Raw genomic sequence first — 23,225 nt, 5'->3', positions numbered from 1 at the left:
TATCATCAAAAATATCTACACTGCAATACGGAAACTGTAGTGAATGAAATTAAGCAGCGCTTTCACATTTCACGCCTGCGTGTAGTAACAAAACAGGTAATAAAAAGCTGCATGTACTGCAAAGTGTACAAAGCAACTCCCACTACTCCACGGATGGGCCCATTGCCACCGGCGAGGTTAGGAGCCTTTAATCGTCCCTTTTCATTCGTTGGACTGGACTATTTTGGTTCTATGCAGGTTCGCGTTGGTCGTACCAGAGTTAAGCGGTGGGTGGCCTTATTCACCTGCTTATCGATTCGCGCCGTTCATCTCGAGGTGGTGCATTCGCTTTCAACGATGTCCTGCAAGATGGCTATTCGGCGTTTCGTGGCGCGACGGGGATCGCCAGTCGAATTTTATAGCGATAATGGGACCAACTTCGTAGGTGCGAGTAACGAGTTGAAGAGTGAGCTAAAATCCATCAATGGCGAGCTTGCAGAAACGTTCACTAATGCCAAAACTAAATGGCTGTTTAACCCACCATCGTCCCCACACATGGGAGGAGCGTGGGAAAGACTTGTTCGATCGGTGAAGGCTGCCTTTTTCGCGATGAGTACTTCCAGATGCCCGGATGAAGAAACATTCGCCACGTTATTAGTTGAGGCAGAAGGAATCGTCAATTCGAGGCCTTTAACATTCGTCCCTTTGGAAGCCGGTACTCAGGAAGCTTTGACGCCCAACCACTTTCTCTTGGCGAGTTCCAACGGTGTTGTGCAACCTGCGAGAACTTTGAGTGAACTGAAATCCGTTGGTAGGAGTGATTGGAATCTATGCCGTCACTTGGTTGACCTCTTTTGGCGTAGATGGGTTAAAGAGTACTTGCCTATGATTACCAGGCGCACAAAGTGGCTGAAGGATACAAGGTCATTGCAGTCCGGTGATCTGGTGGTGATCGTTGAGGAACCGGTTCGTAACGGTTGGATTAGGGGTCGTGTGCTGGAAACCCGGCTTGGACGGGATGGACGAGTACGTCGAGCCGTAATCCAGACTTCGACGGGTACTGTGCTAAGACCGGCCACGAAGCTAGCACTTTTGGACGTACAAGAAGGTAAAACTGGATCACAAACCCAGGACCAGTTTTACGGGTCGGAGGATGTTACGGCTTATCTTGCCGGTCCTAGCGAAATCCCTCGGTCAATCTAGCTGACACATTCGTGGAGTGGTGTGGGTAATGATAGACGGGCAAGAGATAGGCTTACGATCTGTCAAGCACGATCGAAGTAGGAAAATCTTTATCATCGCAGTCAGTAGAACGAGGCAGTTAATTAAAATTAATTAATCTAAAATTGCATATTGAATTTATATTGAATTTATTAATCACTGCAGTGAGTACAACTAAAACTTATACCTAACTTATAACTATAAAGTTCATATATTTGCAGCTATATATATTTATATTTCTTAAATCTAAACTTATTGTTGGAACGTACATGTGCTTATTTTGAGGTTACTTATAATGTAAGTGATACAAACTATCTAATGAGAAACATAATTAAAATATACGTTTAGCTTTTAGCTACATTCACACGGGACATTCACTGTGTGTTTTCGCTGAAAAGACGCCGAAATAAGTACGACCAACATTAATGTTTTAAACACCATGGGGACTTGGTCAATTATGGGAAATCTTGTAACTGATCTCTTAGTGAAAATCTTATAGTTGACAAATCATGTCAATATCAAATAAAATACCTTGTACCTTGTCGGCTACAGCGTCATCTTGCCAATGCCGGGCGCATTTTTGTCGGTCTTGGGCGGCGTCCTTCCAGTTCCACCGCGCATTCAGGGATATCAGGTCCTCTTCCGCTGCGTTTAGCTAACATGTTCGTGGCCTCCCATAAAGTTTCCTGGCTCCCTGCTGAATATTTTTTTTGGCAATTCTTTCTTCCGACATTTGTACTACATGATTAGCCCATTGCAGTCTGCCCTATTTTATCTGTTTAACAATATCTGCAGTTTTGTATACTTGGTACAACTCATGATTCAGGCGTCTGCGCCACACTACATTTTCGCATATCCCGCCGAGTATTGTCCGCAGCACCTTACGCTCGAAGACTCCGAATGCTCTCCTATCTGCCTACCTCAACATCCACGCTTCGTGACCATACTTGAAAATTGTCCAAACTAGGGGCGGGCACAGCGTAGTTGGTAAAATCGATTGACTTGTACGCAGCTCACCTGGGTTCGATTTCCAACCCCGCACTTAGTGTTAGAGATTTTTCCAAAGAGATTTCTCTGACCCGAAAATAGACGAATGACCCTGTGGTTAAAACCGGTATAACCGAAATAAAAAAATTGTCCAAATTAAGTTTATTGTAATTAAAACGAGAGAGTATCTCGGTTCAGTTGAATTAACTTCATCGTTTTCAAAGTTTATGTTGTCAAATTGAGTGTGTCCAAAATATATTTCGACACAGTTCAAATTAAAATGAAATAGCCCAAAATGTGCAAATTTAATGCTGTAGAGAAATGTCACATTCAAGTTTATGCCAATTAATGAAACACTCACTGAAAGTTTTTTTTTTCAAAAGGTATTGAGTTCTTGCCCAAGTAACCACGACGCTTCAAATGATGCAAAGTTAACAGTCTTAACAGTCAGTCGTTCGTAGAATGCGATAAAATGCTTCATTGCTGTAAATGCAACACCAATGCTTTTATAAAGTGGAAAAGGGCGATTAAGCGACTGATGTAAGAACTGTCAAAGAAAGCATTTATTTTACATTAACAACGCTCTTATAAAGCTTTAGTCTGCTAAAAGCATTACTAGATGCTACAATAATGTTTGTTTCGTTTTGACAGATCGATGTTATATAACACAACATAAAGCTGATATAATGTCAAAATGAAAATAATTAAAATGGAAAAATGAACGTTTTCCTTTTTTCCACTTATCTTATTCTTATTCGTCAGATACAACATTAACATCACCACAAAATTTCAATTCCTTCAGATTTTTTAAATTAATTTTAGGGGATCCTAACCATGATCATCTGACATCAGCTTCATACGAGGTAGGCCGTTAGCACTCTTATCTGTGGAGGATAGCTGCCGACGGAATGATATTTGCAATATATGAATAACGTTTTACATTATATAGCCTTTGTTAATGCAATGACACGTCGGTATAGAAGGAGAGGTGCAAACATTTGTCATTTTTTGAGTAGATTAGTATTTATCGTGTGGCTCTCGGATCGCGAAATATAAACATCAACAAACGAAGCAGAGATTAGTTTTTAGTAGAGATTCCAAACATGGTTACTATTGACATCAAATTGTGCAGATGAAATAATGAGCATTTAGTGGTTTCTCTATGATATGCTTCATCTGAGTTGGAAATTATAGGGATGCATACTCGTGTTGTTTAATTTCATGTATTACTCCACGGAAATAGGATTGGTTAAAAGCTATAGGTGCTACATTGCTCCGATATTTTTGCCCCATTCGTAGAAAATTGTCCGTTTGCCACTCTACTCTCCATGTTGTTTCAGGTTGATATTTTTTGATTAGAACATTTTCTTCATGAACGTCAAATTATTTTAATGCTTCGTAACATTTAGTTCAAGCATTATATGCTTTTCAAGTGTAGCGTAGTAGAGCGTCAAAGCATTTGTAAATGCAATGCAATCAAACACTAAACCGTTGCTCTAAAGGTGTGTATAATGCCTGTTACATTGCTCATAAGAGGCAATGTCTTGAAACATTTGGGATGTTGTGTTATGGTAGCACTGCTTTAAGAAAGTAGTTTTAGAGCAAATGAACATTATCGATGTTAAAATAATGCTTCATTATAATGCATGTGGTTATTTGGGTGACGACCGGTCTCACGAACACTAATGCAGTTTCCTGGTTGAAAACAATCCCATTTACTTTTGCCGTCTTTGTTTATTACTTTCCACCAGTATATAGTATATTTCATATAAAAGAAAAGCAAGTAAACTTGCAAATATATCTTTTTCGACGTAAGCAATAAACGTGACTTTCTCTAGTGGTCAAAAATGTGTTGGCTTTCCTTATTAATTGTCGGTAGTTTTCCGCTCGATAATCTGTCTGTAATTCAATCATACAAAGTCTTACTTGAAAGAATACTTATTAAGCCCTTTCTCGTCGGATCTAACTCCTTTTTGCTTGATTAGCAAATCTTGTCTGACTTCCGATAAAATCAAGCATGTTTTAAAAATTTAGTTTTTAGGCTGTGAACCATTTGGTGAAATTTTTAACTTTTAGTTAAAATCTGACACTTCGAAAGTTATTTGCAAAATAACCCTACTCTGGAGCATGGTTAAAATTGACAGAGCGATAGTTAAATTTGACTGCTCGATGGTTAAAATTTTCCCATGATGCAGAATAAAAAAGTGGGAACATTTTCTGTACCTAATTGAGGTTGTCAATATTTTTTAATACAAAATTAAGAGATAAAGATGGAAACGATAACGTGTTAAGATTTGTTTGGGTTATTTCATGATGTGATGTTTACTTTTCGAGGCTATGACTGACATACTTAATGTAATAAAAAAACTTATTTTAAAATGTCGACAAATGTTCACACCTTTACCAACTTGTGGTCATCGCAGCTGTCAATTCTAAATAACTATCCATATGTCAACTTTTGAAATGGTTCGCTCTCTCGGTTCAATTTTTCCATTCAAGAGAAAATAACTTTCGAACTGTCAAATTTTATCTAAAGGTTAAAAAAATCACCAAATGGTTCACAGCCTTAATAGACTATGCGTTCTACCCAAATTGCTTCAAAACCTTGAAGTGTGTAAAATGTCTTTGCTATAAATTTTCATGTTGCTATAAATAATTTTGACGGTCGAAATGTCAAAGCCCGACCACTACACGCACACAATCTCACATATGTACAACGATGAAAGGAAGAAGAAAAGTTTTCCAAAAAGTTTGTTTTCAACATTCCTCCGCACAAGAAATTCTGTTTAAGATTTGCGAGTGCAGCGTGAAAAACTGTTATTTTCGTTGAAAAATGTGCTCAAAGCGTTGAAAATCCTTTTCTGTGCCTGGATCAGTAGTTTTCGGTTCTAAGTTAGATACAGTTCCGAAGTAATTTGCTGCTGATAGATGAAAACAACATCTGACGGGTAGAGCCTTTCGGATTCAAGTGTTTCAGACCGTCATGTTTTGTTAGGTGGCATTTTTCAACTATGACCTAAACGTCGTCACACCTATTCTTTTCGCTTTTATACTTTTTGTATTCCATAACGGGTTGCAACATAGATGCAGAATGTATCTACGCAAAGCAGAACCCAGAAAAGAAAGAGCAGTGAATGACTAATCTTTTCCGTTTTCGGGAAGTGGGAGTTCCTATTTTCAGAACATTCGTTCCGAAGCAACATCATAATGGACTCTTGCAGGAGTAAATAATTTGGCAAACACGCGAAATCAAGTGTTGAGTGGCCGGTAAAGTGAGAATACAAATTCTAAATCTTGTGATCAGAAGTTATTCTTTAAGAAATCAGAACTCGAAATTCCATTGATTTTTCAGTATGCAGTAGTTTGGTTAGTTATGGCAAAATGTGTTGCTAACAGATGGATCAAAGATTACCAAGAGCTGTGCTAAATTAAAACCAATTAACAAATTACTTGGGATATTACTCATCTTTTGAACACCCCCACATGACCCATTAGTATCTGCCGTCATCGTACCAGCAGAAAACATCTAACAGTAGAACGATGTGCATAAAGTAAAAGGGTATGTAGTGGAACAAAAGAAATATGTATGGATGGAACGACTTAGTGCTTTAAATTAAAGAGCGACTGAGTAAAGTGAATGAATGAATGAATATCTAGGCTGACGGATTCGTTTGCAATTCAGTGAAGCAGCGGAGAATCCAACACAGTCGCGCATGTCCTGCTATAGATATTGATTATAAGTAATTTAAAACGGAAAACCTCTGGATAGCATCTTAAAGAATCACAGATCCAACACTAGTACACTGAGCCGTTCCGTAGACAGGAAGAATGCCACGCAACGGTGAAGCATCCGGCTTGGATAAGGGTTTCAACAGCAAATCGACCCCCGACTGGCTACATCCGGACCATGTCATTATGAATGAAGGTGTCACGTTTGATGTGCGGGTAAGTGACTTTTGATGGGTTCCTTTTTTTATTTTTGGTACATAGATATGCATTTATTTCCGAAGCAGGTTTTATTATTATTAACGTTCTTGTTCTGTGTGTGGTTGAGTTTTGTTCATACCGAGACATGCGTTAATACCGTGTGATCGTTTCAGGTCCAAAACCGCTAGTTTAGCGCTGTAGATTCATAAAAAGAAGAGGAAAGCGAAAATTTTTGCAATTTATATGTACCTTCTAACATCATAGCTCACCTAGTTATTGTGCTATTAAAAAAGAGGTTTGGGGCGATGTTAGCGTAATGCGGTTAAGCCGCAGCGCCTTCCGGGTTGAATATGTTAAAATGTGGCAGCTTTTATTTTAATTTGTGCGAACGATCACTTGATTTGCCCAAAGATGTCTATATATTTTTTGGTCCATTTTCAACCATATTAATCTACAGAATTTGAAAATAACATCTCTCCAAATTAGGATTGAATCAAAATCAAAGGAAAAGCCTACAAACTATGTAGCAGGAGCAGGAGTCTATCATTTATTTGCTGTGTATATTTGAACGAGTATCCGGATTGCGTGGTCTTAAAGCCATCGAAAAATACTGCACCCTTAAAACCGACATTAAAAGAGTTCTATCCATCTTTTAGACCGTTTGATACACGCGATAATTTGCATGTATAATTAGATGAATAATTCATGATAATATTGATATTACATTTCCGGTTTTCTATACATTCGTATGCGAATAAAGCTATATTCGGATATTGCTCATCCGTATTATTTGATTTCCACTCCTCACGATAGTTGCAATATAAAAAGTCCAAAACTACTGGGAATGATAAACATTGTATATATCCGATTGATACGTGGATGTATGCATACAGGACTTATTCTACACGAGGGTGATCTCATATGTAAGTAATGTTATTGTAATGGGTCATTCCTGATAAGTTGTTTTTACATAAATGGTTACAATTATTATCAAATGAAATACAGGAGATTATAATTTTTAAATATAGCAATATCTGATGATTTTAAAGTATATGGTTGAAGTCTCATATAAAGCAGTTTATTAAGGGTATCATAATTATTATATTTATAAGTAAAGTAAATAAAATTTAGTTGAATTAATTGAAATTGACGCAACAACAGCCAATGATGAATGAAGGTGTTTGTCTTTTATTAGGTTTGTGTTGAGCTCGATTTAAAAATTATCGATCAACATCAAAGAGTTATTGAAAACTCCAAAGAATTAGTTAAGCCTGAAGTTAAAAGGTCCATAACTTTTAATGGTGTAGAAGAGCAATCTGAACAAATACTATCTGAAAAACTGAATAGTTATTTCTTTAACAACGTGCAACTGGTCAACCAAAGTGACCAACTGAACCTGTGGAAATAAAACAACCGTTTAATTATAATTGTAGATTTGATGGATTTGATCCAATCACTTTCGAAAAGTTTAAGGATATTTGTTTTTCATTGGGAGAAAAGACTACTACCGAGAAAGTCAACGCAAAAGTGCTACAATATTGCCATCGTGTCATCCGACACGATCTGCTGGATCTTGTAAAAGAAACGCTTCAAACGGGGCACTAGAACGACTCAACATAGGTCATTTTTCAGCACAGCACTTTTTGAGTTCATTTACGTTAATAAATGTCGCCATTTCACTCAACATGAAAAATCAGCTCTATACAACCATAGTTCAAACTTTTTTCCTTGTTTATTTGGCATGGTTCAATGCCTTGGCACAACTGAGCTGTGGGTCTTTTATGATTTTTACAGATAATTACCTCCTTTAGGTACTTTTTCCCCCGTAAGTGGAAAACGGGAGCGGGCCATTTGGTATAAAGTCATTTGGCATAAAGTCATTTGGCATAGGGTTATTTGGTATAATGGACATTTGGCATAACGGTTATTTGGCATAATTTGGAGAATTGATCACACTGAAGGTCATTTGGCATAATGGAAATTTGGCTTAACGGTGATTTGGCATAATCGTCATTTGGCATAATGTTGAGAATTGATTACCCTGAAGGTCATTTGGCATAACGGACATTTGGCATAACGGTCATTTGGCATAATGATCACTTGGCATAATTTTGAGAATTGATTACAATGAAGGTCATTTGGCATAACGATCATTTGGCATAACGGTCATTTGCCATAATGGACATTTGGCATAACGGATATTTGGCATAATTTTGCTAAGTGATCTCATTGAAAGTCATTTGGCATAACATACGAATGTGTAGTTTATCAGGTGAATGACCCATAAGGTTGAAGCTGCACTAAGCAATAGTAATAATGTTTACTGTGTTTTGCACCAGCTTCAAAAATGTTTTATTTAACCATTTCATGCCAAATTTGAATGATAAAAAAGTTACACTATACGGCGAAATCCGGCAAAGTTGCTGAAGCAGTATTACAAAACCTGATGCAGGCTATCCAAAAACATTCAAACTCTTCCGATCTTTTCGATTCACAAATTCCAAGCTATTTGAAAATGTTGAAATTTTTACTAATTAAAGGTACACCGAAATGTTGTTGGGCCAAATACTATATTTGGCAAAATGTATCTATGAATATGTGCACAGGCGTCAAATCACTTCGATATTACTAGAATTCGAAAAGATATAACAGCAATAGCAGTAATAATTAATTTTGGCCAGGATTCGATCCCAATTACTTGAGAGGATTTTCCTTGGCGATGAACCATTAACAGCGTTGTCTGCCGCACCTTGGGGGTCATTCGGTCCATCTTCGTTTTCGTTCATGTCATCGGTACTGTATTCATGATGCTTACGGTCTGATGTTTTTATTTATTACACTTTAACGACATTGAATTAGCTAGAGATTACTGGGTAGGGAAAGTTATGAAAATATAGATCCATAGTACTCAAGTGAGAGCAAGGATGTGAAGTATACAGTCGATCCTCACGGTAAAGAGGGACAAGTCTGTCTTTGCCAAGAAACATGCTGGTGAACTTGAGTGATTCGTAGTTATGCTGCCTAAGCTCGATCCTCATCAGCAGAGCCCGTAAGGTATTAAGCCTGTTCTAATGACTCAGCCAATTCTAGTTTTCCGATCTGTATACTTTACATCCTTGCTCTCACTTGAGTACTATGCTGCCCATAATCGCAAGTCAGTCCCATGTTCTATGGGTTTTTCTATCTACATGGGACTGACTTGCGATTATAGGCAGTATGGCTCTAATTTTTTTAATAACTTTCCCTACCCAGTAATCTCTAGCTAATTGAACGTCGTTAAAATGTAAAAAAGAAAATGTGACTACATATCGAAATAAAAAAGGAAAAATAAATAACTTGTACTTACGGTTCATGTGATGTTCCATGGTGTAGCAGCTAAGTGGCCCTTCATATACCACGTGGACAAAAAAAACCTTTAATTTTTACCCCCTCCTCCCCCTCCGAGGACAAGCGTGGACAATTTCTGTACCCCTACCCCCTACCTAAGATATCCACGTGAACTTTCCAAAAAAATTTCCGGGATTTTTAAAAAATTTTTAAAACAATTTTCGTTTATGTTAGACTACTATGGTGAGAAAGGGCAATGAAAATCTTTCAAACTTCAACCATAGGATATCATACACTTCTTTCGTCTTTTATGAAATTTCCATGGAAATATCTGATTTCTGAACGACATTATGATCTTTTATATTTACGTTTTAAAGATTCATCTTAATGATATAAAATTTAAGTAACCTATGGATTCTTCAATTGGTTCGTAATTTCATCCACAAGCTTTCAAATCCAAAATTAGTGATGTTTGACCAAGTCACAGAAGATTGAATCAAATTATTCAGACAGAAATCTGTTCTCAATTTTTTTTTCGTGTGGTTTCCTCTGATTGTTTTGATGACAGTTACCATCACACACTATGCTGTTATAACCATTTTGACTATTTCAAAATCTTAGAAAATTTTGAAGGTAAGCGCTCACACCAATGGCGATACAAATTTATTTCATTTTCTTATTATCTTATAAAAGACAAAAATATAATGAAAGTCCACGTGGACATTTCCAATACCCGCCTCCCTCCTCCCCTTGGGCAAGCGTGGAATTTCTTGAGACCCCTACCCTCCCCTAAATTGTCCACGTGGAATATGGAGTTGTGAACATAGTTTTGTTTTCGGGGCATAACTACCATAAACATTGATCGATTTTCAATACTTGAACGGGTATTTGCGAAGGACAGCTTATTACATCCATAGGCTGAAGCAATTTAAAATAATCGTTATCTTGTTTTAGATATGGCATATTACATGAAAAGCGTAGAACCGGAATTCTTTAGTTTAGTGGGGAGTTGTGCAAAAGTAGGAGGAATTCAATATTTTTGTAGTTCATTTTTATTAGGACTATAAAAAATAAATTTTAAGATATTTCTAAACTAATGATGGAATGGAGAAAGTGATTCGCAAGGAGCAGGTGACAACATGATTCGTGCTAAGCCACCTAAATTCGCGGTTGCGTCACAGGCCGATTAAAAATATGATTTAATGCAACATTCGCCAATGAGAAAGCGACGTCATGATAGTAGAGACATTTAACAGTAATTACCAAATTTTTATAATTTATAGCTCAGCGCGTACTGACTGTGTTCACAACTCCCCAGCAGTGTTCGTGAATAGCCAATAGAGGCTGTCCCCAGGGAGGCGTGCTATCACTCCTGCTCTGGTTGCTAGTGGTGGGCGATCTTCTCAATGATCTGGCTGAAATGGGTTTCAAGATTGTTGGATATGCAGATGACATTGTCCTAATTGTGAGGGGAAAACATGAATCTGTACTAAGCGATTCAATAGGGATCTTTAATTTGGAAAAATTGTGCCAGTTTTTCATATTTATTGATAGCAGGTATCCTTACGAGTGCACTCATATCATTCTCAAACGTTAATTATTCTTTTCTGATTCTTAAATTTAGAAAAAACCAAATTAAATTCAACCAACAAACTGACAGTTGTCCGACTAAATGACATATCTGCAAATATCTCGTTCGCCTCATTGTTAACCGGAACAGCACCCCACACAGCATGATCTAGTACTTTGTCAATCCGCTAACAGCCTGCCATCCCAAGTTTCATCTGCAAACTATGGTAGATCTGATAAGGCAACCTATAGAATCGTGCAAGTCGCATTGGTTTGGATGTGTTATTGTCCTAAAAGGAAACAAATTAAAAAATGTTTTTTTCAATGGTTTCGGGCCTAAAAATTGGAAAAGGACTGAGATATTAACTCACGGTACTAATCTGCATCATGATATGCCTTAACCCGCACACCCCAAAGATCCCTATTAGCCCTGAACTTCATCATGACATAGTGTTTCAAAGAGGGACTCAACGTGAACCCGGTCATTGTACCGTTTTCCAATAGGAAAAAACTGAAGTTGGTTTCCCCAACTCTCAGTGAAATTACAGTCAATTATGCAGAAGAAGCGAAATACCTAGGTGTTATCCTAGACAATAAACTGAATTGGAACTTGCACCTGACATACGCCGTTAAAAATGCAACAATAGCACTGTGAGCGTGCAGTAAACTCTTCGGGAAACCGAGGTTGGCCTACGGGTTCTATACAACTAACCCCTGATTACGATTAACTTATCCCTCCATTGTGTGGTGACCCAAAGTTAATCAAAAGACCTCTCCAAACTAAACTAACTATTGTTCAGGGGCTACCATGTCTCTATCACAGGCGCTAACACCCACTACAGCTATGGAAGCCGTGCTTCATCTACCTTCATTGCACAAACGTGTTATGGAGTAGAGAGACTTAGCTCTCTGAAAGTGCTAAAGGGTAAACCACTATTTGATGGGGATTTAAATGGTACATAAGTATAATAAAATAAACTCAAACTAAACCCTTTCTTGACTACAGTTCAAGATAAAATGGAATGGAACTTTGATATCTCATATGAGGTCCACATAGTGGATCTTCAGATATGGGATGTAGTGGGTCCCATACTACCTCAAGCTACAATATCATTCTATACGGATGGTTCTAAAATGGGTGAGCTGGCTGGCCCGGGAGTCTACGGACCTAGATTTGAAGAAGCGATATCAATGGAAATGTGGCCTACAGTTTTCCAGGCTGCACTTAAGGACGTCGAAATGTGAGTCCAAACTGGTTTGGGAGTGCATCACATCTTTGCAACAACTGGCAACACGGAATAAAGTAATAAAATTCTGGGTACCAAGCCACCAAGGAATCGATGGTAACGAAGTGGCCGATGTATTATCCAGGCGTGGTTCATCAAACATGTTTGTTGAAACAGAACCATCTCTAGGCATATATACCTGTGCCATCAAACTAGAATTTTCGGCTTGGGCAAGAGACCAACTACTACTGGCGCTCGACATGCCAATAAATTCATACATCCAGATACAACGAGAGCCAAAAAACTAATGGATCTAACACGAAAAGATTTACGTATAATTACACGTTTATTTATGGTACATTGTCCTGCTAAGTATCACCTGAAAAAAAATTTAAGTGTTGTGTACAAGACACGACCACGATGACATTAAAAATGCAGCCAGTTTTATGAGCAAACAATATTATTCGTGGTCAAATTAAAACCTTTTAATACCATCGACTGTTTCAAAACTACACACAGCTATGCTATTCTTCACTAGAGTTAATTGTTGAATTTTTAAATTAAAATCGATAACCTGTAGTGTGACAAATTCGTTTTAAAGTTTTATTTAAATCCCCGAAATGGGAACATCTGATGCAACACATGAATTTTTTAAATTAATGATGCTTACAAACAAAACCTTACCCCTCTTTAAATGCCTGCTATCAAATTAAATGTTTGCAAGCACGATAAGAAAATAACTGGTCATAAATCAAATTATTCGTAAACGAAGAAAGTTTAACATATGTATCTTTATATATTCGATGGTTTTAACCCATTATTGCCCAACTTATTTTTCACGCGCATCACAAATTAAGTTTTCCGATCGGAAAAAATGATGTGGTCATTCCAGTATAATTATTTCTGTACTTAAAGTAGCTGATATAATAAGGAACAACCTGTGAAAATTTCAGATTGATCGATAAATTGGTTCTTGAGATATCGTGATCGCCGCGAATGAACTTTTCAACAAAATACAACTCCGAGATAATCGAGTTTTACTGTCGGTGCAGCGAGTCAACGGTCTAGCGTATCAAACACTACGCGCCGCCTACTAGTGGTCGATGGGTAGCGGCCTTTGAATAGCTGTAACTCAAGATGTAGTATTCCGATCTTAATGAAATTTTGAGAAAATTTACCTCAGCGTATGTAGTTTCAGAATATCTAATTTGCAAAAATTCGATTTTTTTCATCCTGACAAAAATGTGTAACCCCTTAAGGAAAAATTGATTGAAAACAAAACATAAACGCCAGTTTAATCACTCTAACTTCTCTAAACGTATTCTACAAGAGTATATGAACAATATTAACTCATTGATAATGCCTGGTCTGCGTTATTGTTTTAGTAATAGGAGTTCTTCTTAGCACCTACTATAAATAGTAGGTTGGGCAATAATGGTTTAATTAACAATAATTCTGAAATGTTCTATATTTGGGGTCTTAAAAAGAACCATTTTAAGGGAACCATCAAATTAACTCTTGTATATGAGGTCCTGAAAAGGACCATTGGTGGAATTCTGAAAAAGGACTATTTGTGGGATCCACAAACACGCGTGCTATGGAATGAAAAGTACTAAACCAACTAAGGTCTTTTAGTTTAGTAAAAATAACATGCAGAATGGAACAATTAGTCAGCTGCAAAAAAAGGTTGGCCATCTCTTCCAGCCGCGCGCTACTTATATCAGATAAATATTTAGAAATGAAAAGAAACAACCTTACCCTTCAGCAGCTAATATGAAATACTGATAGCTTTAAACGTGACATCGGCTTTTATCACTTTTGCACTGATGATGGAAGGACTGCCTTCATGCAGAATAACGAAAAATATGTGGATTTTTTTTGGTACGGCTTTCGCTAGTTGGAAGTGTTGCCACATCCTCCAACTTTCTGAAACATTGCAGAATTTTGGATTGTTTCCGAAAGATTATTTTTAATAAATCACAGGTTTTCACCAATTTCAGCCTGGAAATGTACCTTTAAGTAGCTTCACATTTTTGTATTGTTTCGGAAGGATAAATTTAAACAAATAACAGATTGTTGCAAATTTCGGATTGTCAATATACGCGCAAGCAATACATAACGAATATAAACTGCGCAATTGAATTATCGCTGTCAACGATTGGAAATATTCAAATTTGTTCTTTATTGTTTATTATAGCCCTTAAAAGGGCTTTTAATTTAATAATAATAACATGCAGAATAGAACAATTCTCGAGTACTTTTTCAAATGGACGTAAGTCGCAAAATGTAAACAAAGTGGGTTTTCATTGTACGTGACTTCAAATGTCGCCAAAAATACTTCTAATTTCAGATAATTATGACATTCCCACATTTAAAGTGTTTTAAGTTATTTTTACAAAACGGCGAAACTTCCATGTTCACACGTTTCTCATTTTTTGCGGATACACCATATTGAAAACGAACTGACGAAACTGTCAAATTGACCAGCTGTACGGAAAGCACAGATACGCACTCATAAATTCGACGTAAGTAACGAAGAAAAACAGTTTTCACAATGTCGACATACGTCAAGAACGTTTCTACAAACGCGAGTGAAAGTATTTTGTGTTTAGTTGCGTCAGTACTTTCCGCACGAGTACCCGAAGTAGTACGCATACATGCTGGAGTTGAAGCGGTGCTAAGACCGACGACCGCGAGGACGGGTAATACGATTTTGTTCTCCATTGATAAATGTCTACATAGTGAAACATATGTACTTTGTTCGTAAGCTGACTTACTGTTCTCGTGCCGTGCCGAAGATCGAAATGGTTATTGCCAAGCTGAAGCACTGCATTACGAGAAGCATACAGGAGTGATGCTCAACATCACCTAACTGATTTTAAGTTCGCGGAAGAATATGTGCATCCAGAGTGCAACGGAGAGATTGTTGATGTTCCTACGGTATGACGGTCAGCTATACCCGAGATATATGCAAGGTAGTTTTCATGTTATCATAAACTCACTTATGTTGTTGAGAATGTGAGGACGTCACTTATTCAAGTCGGATATTATTCCAGTGCACTTTGAGCAAGCAAATCCATTAGTGTAACTGTGGCAGATATTTGCTTATATTTATACTATTTTCAAATTTAATAATTTTAAAGTTCAAAGAATAGTAAAAACCAAACGACGTAACTGTTTTCAGAATTTAGTAACAGTCTAATCCGACGACGAATCTAAAGGTGTATGATACAGTCAAGGAATCAAAATGGCGTATCATGGTTTTTTCTCAATTTCAACATAATTCACGCAACAACAAGTTAAAACGATTACTTTCGTAAAATGGTGTGAAAATGAAATGAAAATGTGAAATCGATGTAGGAATTTTGCCAGTAGTTTTGAAATAGGAGTTAACAATTTACGCAAGAAACTGATGTTTTCCATTTTTCTTGGTTTCTACCAAAAATCTCATACGTCTATTTGAAAAAGTATTCGGAATTTGATTATATTTAACACAATGTTTAAATTTGATAAAAATAACGCTCAAAGAATCGTAAAAACCATAAGACGTAACTACTTTCAGAAATTACAAACAGTCTAATCTGACTTGACGTATCTAACAACGTATATTTCAAGACGACGATTATGGCGGTGTATGATACAGTCAAGAAATCGAAATGACGTATCAATTTCTTTTCTCTTTTTTACATGATACATGCATAAAACGTGTAGAAATGTTACGTTACATAAAAAAGGTGTGGCAAACAATGTTATATGTAAAATCGATGCTGCAATTTCTCCAGTATTTTTGAAATAGGATTCAAAAATTTCCGCTGGAAACTTCAAACCCGTTTTTCTCGGTTGGCACCAAATGTTACATACGTCCATTTGAAAAATTACTCGAGAATTAGTCAGCTTCAACTGAGGTTTGCCAACTCTTCCAGCCGCGCGCTATTTACATCGGATCACCCCCAGCGGTAGCAGTGATCAAATGCAGCACTCATCGAATTGTCAACATGCATGATTGCTACTGCTGTTCTTTACGGCTCGACGTTTGACAGGAGAATGAAGTCGCTCGAAGAATGATATTCTTTAAATAGTCGATGATGACGTCATTCATAGAAGCGTAGTGTGCTGGGTGCTCAAATCTGTCGTACGAGACGCTATAGGCACGTTGTTATTTGTCTGGCAAAAGAGCAACAACTGATTCAAACCGGCACGCGGCACATTTATTTATAACTTTTCGTGTTCGTTTGAATTACTAAGCTGCTCCCTATTGACGGCTCTGCCGGGGATAGATTGACTGATGTATGGGAGTTTTCACGTTTTCGAGATCTGTTCATGTTTGCTTGTTTTTCAATAGCGTGCAATTGAAATACAAAAACACTATAGCAATAAAACATAATTTCAGTTAATTCCAAATTGTTTGGTGATAACCAGACGGAAATCCGTTCATAAATAACAAAGTTATTAGCGTTCAAAATAGTGACACAAAAACGTGACCTCGCTTGATTTTAGATTTTAGAATGACACCCTGCCCCAGATAGTGCAGTAAGACATTTTCAATGTCAAAATGGCAACAGTCAAGATGACATTTGTCGATTCTGTAACTACGAGCCCTAGAGCTCGGAACATATTCTCTGTCATTGTGGAGTACTATTTTTTTCGAAAGGAGCAATACTTCGGAAGGCATCATATGACGCCTCACGAGGTATGGCATACCTGTCCCAAACGGATCCTCAACTACATTAATAATGTACTATCCGGTTGGGACGACACATGTGGACAAACAAACAACTCGCTTCCAACTGCGTTGGATTCGGGCAATTTGTAACATATAGAGTAAACAGGGACAGCCACGAAAGACACCCTTCGACACAAATTTGCTCGTACCAACCCGTAACGCGTGTGACGTCGTGTGAACTGTCGAATACGAATTGCCATTGCTGAATTTAATACATGTAGGAAATTATACAAAATTGCTCTTGCAAGAATAAATGCCGACAAAAAAATAGAAATTTTGGTTGAGTATGACGAGCAATAGTGTTTGAAACTGTCATCAGTAAGCTTTTTGTTTCCTCATGAGTAAGCCGCCGATTTATTTTTATTTCCGGTTAAGATATCGACAACTTGTAAGTTTGTTAGTACATTACAAATTTGGCACTCAATGATAGTAAATATGAAGGCGAATTCCACTCGGCAGTAATTCGTTTTGCCACAGGCTGATAGGGTAGACGAGCCCTTATTCATCTCATTAGTCATGATGTCACACTATCTCGCTGAGAACTCGGCTTACAGTGATTGCGCTTAAAAATAGGTATCAACATCTTGCTTCGTTTCCAAGAAGCAGATAAATAAATAATCCGACTTAAAAAATGTAAAATACTCATGTTTGAGTGAAGCTAAATGTCGAGTAGAACGCACCCCTATTCATCCTACCATTTTAGCTAATGCGTTGAATAGAGACAGCAGACACTACTCGAACTGATGTGTTCAAATAGGTGGGATGAATAGAGTTGCTAAGATGAATTAGGACAGAGTAACCCTATAACTGGACACGTATGGTGCTAGTTCCAGTGATTCTATCATTCTTAGATGAGCTTAGGATCCGGCTCGTGTGCTTAAAATTCAAAATCTTCGGGATCTTTGCTTGATTCTTCATATTAACAGGACGAGTTCGAGTTAGGTTTCTCAAATTTTTAATTTTCTGGTTCGGGTTTTTAATAGTAAAGCAGTAAAGTAGTAGTAGTAGACTACTATTATTAATAAAGTGGGTGTCTAGGGTGTCTACATGTCATAAAACTGAAATTCAACACCATACAAAAATCCAAGATGTCAAAGCTATACCTATAATTACGGAATTTTTACTATATAGCTTAATGAGCATGAGGACGAGCATGATGATCGTATAATTTGTAGTTGCTACTCCGTGATTGACCAGAACAAGCGAAATTGCACCGAGAATCACGAACCTAGGCCTGGAGTAGCTATCCATCCTCAATGGGCACGTTTCAAGAGTTTTATACTTTGAAATACCAATAACGGCGCTTGGCACGCCTTTACAGTCATCGAGGATGGGGAGGAATGTTAATGTAACAAACGTTGTTATGAAGACCGTGTATATCTCTGCATCTCCACGTTTGCAACGGGAAGAAGTTTTTGTTAGTAGGATGGGGTAAAGAGTTACACAAATCTTGATTCACCTTGGTGAGTGATACGATCTATGCAACTCTCAGTAGTGTTATCATGTGTTATTGCTCTGGGCAGCTGGCTACCGAGAATGTATCATAGATTAATTGTTTATTGAATTAAGTTTGAAATGCTCGGTTTTTTAATTTTAAAATGCTCGGTTTGTTTGGTTGTTTGTGAAATGCTCGATTTATGTGGATTAATTTTGAAATGCTCGGTTTGTGAAATGCTCGGTTTGGAATTAATGTTGAAATGGTCGGTTTTTTTTATCGTGTATTGAAAATAATAAGAACGAAAAGAAACTTACTTGTCACCTTTTGTGTCAATAATCAAGCTACAATATTTTTATACTGATGAAGAAATATAATTAACGTGACAGTAATATAGTGTATGTACTACTCCAAAGCATATTCAAGTACTCAATACAATAAGAACAATCAATATAATTTATTGATGATTTAATGGACTAAAAGTAAACAAATGAATATGACAATAAAATATTTGTTCTTCGTGCTGATATGACTGCCGAAAATTGGTAACTGGTTTTGAATACTTCTTGCGAATTGTTAATTCTCAACCTTCATACATAATTCAAAAGTCATCATTAACTCAGACAAGACAATGCGTATTCCAAGCGCGCATTAAATACCCTGTGGATTAGTTTCCTAGTTGATCAAATAAACACTCAACAAACAAAGAAATTAGTTTGCTCAGTCTAAAGAAATGTAAGCTCGCTTGGCAGCAACCGGCTGATACGTATTCCCGTACAATTCCATTAAATTAAAGAACATTTAAAATTTATAAAATATGTGCAATTCAGAATGTAACGAAATGGAGACAGCTTAATTATGCGCATTAAAATAAGATCGAAAAAATTAGTTACATAACGGAGGTGGTTCATTTTCAAAGATAGCACTACTGATGAATCACTTTATAAAAATAAGTGATAAGGGAAGCGAACGAAAACAGCTGACCACCGCCTATTACGGATGTTTTACTATAGTTTCATCTGAAAATCTCTGTTGGTAATTTTAGAATAGAAAATAGGTGGGTAATTTTAGAATAGAAATGGATTTCAAATTGGCATCAGACATCGATTTTTGGCATCGACTCATAAAAACCAAGCCGAAAATACGCATATTGATTTGGATATAGAAAATTTCGGTAAACCGGAAGTCGCTATCTTGGTTTTCGAAAAGGTGTCAAATCAATCTATGCATCTACACGTCAAACCAGTTTCAAAAAAATTAATATTGATTGGGTTATAAAGAACTCAGCATTTGCCACAAAAATGGGGAGCCGATAACCAATTTTAGTAGCTAAAAAAATAATTGTTTAGAGTATTCCGGTGGCATTCAATGTTGCATCAGAAAATAGAATATTTCAGTTTGTAAATATTCAATGCCCATAATTTGTCGATCGATTTATTTCATTATTATTTCACTAAAAAAATGACAAAAAAAAAGTTTTGAGTCAATTTTCACTTGTTGAAACATTTCGCATTCAGTTCTTTTCTTAGTTTTCGGTTTTTAATTCACTTTTTCTTATTTTTAAATGGCCGGAATAGTGGGTATCACATGCATAAAGCACCGAAGCTTAGTTTTGTGTTTGTTTCTTCTCGCTTTTACAGTACATTGGCTGTCTGGAGATAAGGGCTTCGATGAAAACGCTAGATTTCGCAACACGATCACAGGTGGCAAAGTAAGTACCAGACAAAATATTGGCGATCCCGTAGCTTGATGACATATTGGCAAAATAATCCATTCCTTCAATCCCCACTTGCAGAGAGTGCATCAACCGAGTATGCGAAGCGGCTAGCTTGAAGTCCTCCAAGAAACGACGTGTAGACAAGCGGGTATTACAGTGCATATCGGACTCACCGCACATGGAACACGCGGGAACCAATGTGACACTGACCGTATCGAGCAAGTACCTTTCACTGGTGAGCGTTGACACCGGAGATGTGATCGCCCAGCACGACATGCCTCGGATATCGTTCGCTTCCGGTGGTGACACGGTACGAGTAGCGATTCTCGCTGGAAAATGTATAATGGAATTAATATTTATATCGTTTTAGGACACGCTGGATTTTGTGGCTTACGTTGCAAAAGATATGGAAGAATGGCGTGCGTGCTACGTGCTAGAATGTGGTGGAGGGGTAGCCCAGGATCTGATAGCAACGATTGGTCAAGCGTTCGAGCTGCGATATAAAGAATTTTTCAACAAGCCGGAAACGCAGAACAAATTCCGAGAGTTTGTCAAAACCGATAAGGAGTATTACAACGATCTACCGGACAAAATGCCGCCAGATTTGCTGACTGAGAACGATCATTCCTCGCAATCGCAAAGTTCCTCCAGCGTGAGGGTAAACTAAAATTATTAAACATAATCTCCTAATCGCAATATTCATTCATGATTTGCTTTGTAGACGCGTGAAAGGATTTCTAGTAACCTGATAGATCTGAATACACCACTCCCCAGTCACGATTACGTAAACGACAAGCATTCTAATACAAATTCGCACAGCAATAAGTCGGTATCTTCCAGTTCTATAGTGAAGGATGTTTTTGATATGCGTAAGTTGTGTGTGGTTCCTGTGTCTCGAATTTTTTGCCAATAAGCTAATTTATTCCCAACTAGAACCGTTTGCAATTTCGTCAGAGATTCAAAAATCACAACTGCTTACTGAATCGTGGTATCATGGTAACATAAGTCGTGCCCAGAGTGAACACTTACTGAAAAGTGATGGTGACTTCCTAGTACGGGAATCCGCGGGAACGCCGGGCCAATATGTGCTTACCGGGATGCAGAGCAATTCTCCCAAGCATCTGCTACTAATAGATCCAGAAGGGATTGTGAGTATCAAATCAATACAACATTTTCGGTTGCCTTTATTCTCAATGTCCCGCTTGCCGTAGGTACGAACCAAAGACCGAATTTTCGAGAGCATCAGTCATCTTATTAACTATCACTGGACAAACTCGCTACCGATTATATCCGCTGAAAGTGCGCTTCTTCTGCGGCATCCGATTCTGCGGACAACAGATCTCCTCTCTAAAGCAAAACATCAGCAACAGCTACAACAACAATCTCAACAGCAATCACATTTGGGGCTTAACTGAGGGTGCGAGTGCCAGTGCTGTTCCCACGGCGGCCAATCTCCAGAACGCAACGTTCATCAACAACAACAACATGGCTGTAGTAGCAGTAGTGGCAGTTACAAACACGGGAAAAAGTAAAAATTAATCTTTCTGTTTTGTATAAAAGAAAATAAACATGAACAGAAAAGAAAGAACTGTAAATCGCAAACTCTAACGATCCTATATTTTCCATTTACTTACACTCTACTACCGTTGACACAAACAGGCAAGGCAAATGTTCCAAAATGTAAGAAAGAAGGAAATGACCTAGACTGGAGTAAACTTTTATGGTACATTCTAAACTGTTCTGATGCACATATGTTGTAAAACATACAAACGAATAACATTTCGAAAAATACCAAGAGATTAACAAGATTATATAATAAATACAAAGTATATTCTACTGCATGCAGGTGAACAAAATCAGAAAATTGAAAATTATTAGAAACTAGTAGATTTCTTCAATGAAAAGAACAAACATAAAATTAATAATATTAAAAAAGGAGAAAAGAATCACCATAATAAAGATTATATATTGTTATCAATTACAGTACTGTTGGTTGAAATAAGAAAATTAAACTTACAAATCCGTAGAGAAATTTATTTTTGATCGTCATATTTTATTACTCTCCTTTTTACCTACAGCAGCACCTTTCTTATATAAGAAAGGCGAACAAATATACATACCACAATCTATGTGACAAAGTATTCAAACAACTATTTCATTCTTGTAACAGTAACGTTTATAAATTCCAACACGCAAATAGCAAACAAGAAAATCAATTCAAAACGCGCACGGAGTTTGAGTTCAGCTGGCTGGATGATTCCGTACATAATTTGAAGAGTGTGCGCGTGCATGACATTGAATCGTTTACTATAAATAAAAAAAACGGTGATGATGTGCTGGTGATAAAATAAATTAAACAAAAAAACTTACTCGTTTCCACTTTAGATACAACCAGTAATAACACTAATTATAATTTGCAAATGCATACAAAAGAAAACAAACCTTACCAGTGATGAAGAATGGTCAAAATACAATGAGGCCGTTCATTTATCAAGTTACTAATTATATGAGACAGGAGAACAAACAGTTGCTGGAAATAAATATTTAAAATGTATTTGAACGAGTTAAGCTTTTTATTTCAAAATAAAATAATAAAAAGCGCATTTAGTAAAACTTCCTCTAACGCCTGGAATTGGTTATTCTGGACCTTTCACGGTACCAGATAATGCCCAAGATCGATGTTTGGTTTTGGAAGATCATCGGTGACATCGGAGAAGTGTCGACCGTCACAACGTGGTCGATTTGAATGCACGATTCTTTGTTGTGGGCTTCATACTCACTAATTTAATTCTGTCAATGACTAGTTTCAAAGATTGAAAGTTTGGTAACTGCTGATGATTTGACCGTTCAGAGTGGAAGCCATTCCGTCTTAAATCCGTCATGTCCCTTCTGGAACAGTTTCATCTGATCAGAAAATTGCACATTCGATATATCTTACTCCTTGTAAACTTGATTAAGCAATCTGTTAGTATCGGCTACCTAATTGACGAGTCTTGAGTTGGTTGTTTGAATATCTGCCATTACGCCTCATGACTTGGTTTCGAAACAAGGGTGCAGAATACTGCCCATAATCGCAAATCAGTCTCATGTTCTATGGGATTTCCTATCTACATG

The 23,225-nt window shown here is 37.2% G+C and overlaps 2 protein-coding genes across 2 annotated transcripts; both read left to right on the top strand.

Moving 5' to 3' along the window:
• Window positions 1-111: 111 nt before the first annotated feature.
• On the top strand, window positions 112-1,182 carry LOC131687094 (uncharacterized). Its single transcript, XM_058971132.1, has one exon. The coding sequence runs from the start codon at window positions 112-114 to the stop codon at window positions 1,180-1,182; it is 1,071 nt and encodes a 356-aa protein (XP_058827115.1).
• Window positions 1,183-4,942: 3,760 nt separating this feature from the next.
• Window positions 4,943-22,665, top strand: LOC131689209 (SHC-transforming protein 1). Its single transcript, XM_058974142.1, has 7 exons — window positions 4,943-6,132; window positions 20,035-20,105; window positions 20,190-20,421; window positions 20,482-20,769; window positions 20,833-20,980; window positions 21,045-21,259; window positions 21,323-22,665. The coding sequence occupies exons 1-7, from the start codon at window positions 6,016-6,018 to the stop codon at window positions 21,524-21,526; spliced, it is 1,275 nt and encodes a 424-aa protein (XP_058830125.1). The 5' UTR covers window positions 4,943-6,015; the 3' UTR covers window positions 21,527-22,665.
• Window positions 22,666-23,225: the final 560 nt, after the last annotated feature.

This window comes from Topomyia yanbarensis, chromosome 3, assembly GCF_030247195.1.
Source record: "Topomyia yanbarensis strain Yona2022 chromosome 3, ASM3024719v1, whole genome shotgun sequence".
NCBI lineage: Eukaryota > Metazoa > Arthropoda > Insecta > Diptera > Culicidae > Topomyia > Topomyia yanbarensis.
Note: the sequence above shows the minus strand (reverse complement) of the source record. Positions and strands in the feature narration are given on the sequence as shown.

Bases quoted from the DNA above. Each gene is read 5' to 3' on its own strand.
- LOC131687094 (XM_058971132.1), top strand. From the start codon at position 112: ATGTACTGCAAAGTGTACAAAGCAACTCCCACTACTCCACGGATGGGC.
- LOC131689209 (XM_058974142.1), top strand. From the start codon at position 6,016: ATGCCACGCAACGGTGAAGCATCCGGCTTGGATAAGGGTTTCAACAGC. The intron at 6,133-20,034 runs GTAAGTGACTTT...TCGCTTTTACAG, and splicing joins GTGTCACGTTTGATGTGCGG to TACATTGGCTGTCTGGAGAT. The intron at 21,260-21,322 runs GTGAGTATCAAA...CGCTTGCCGTAG, and splicing joins TAATAGATCCAGAAGGGATT to GTACGAACCAAAGACCGAAT.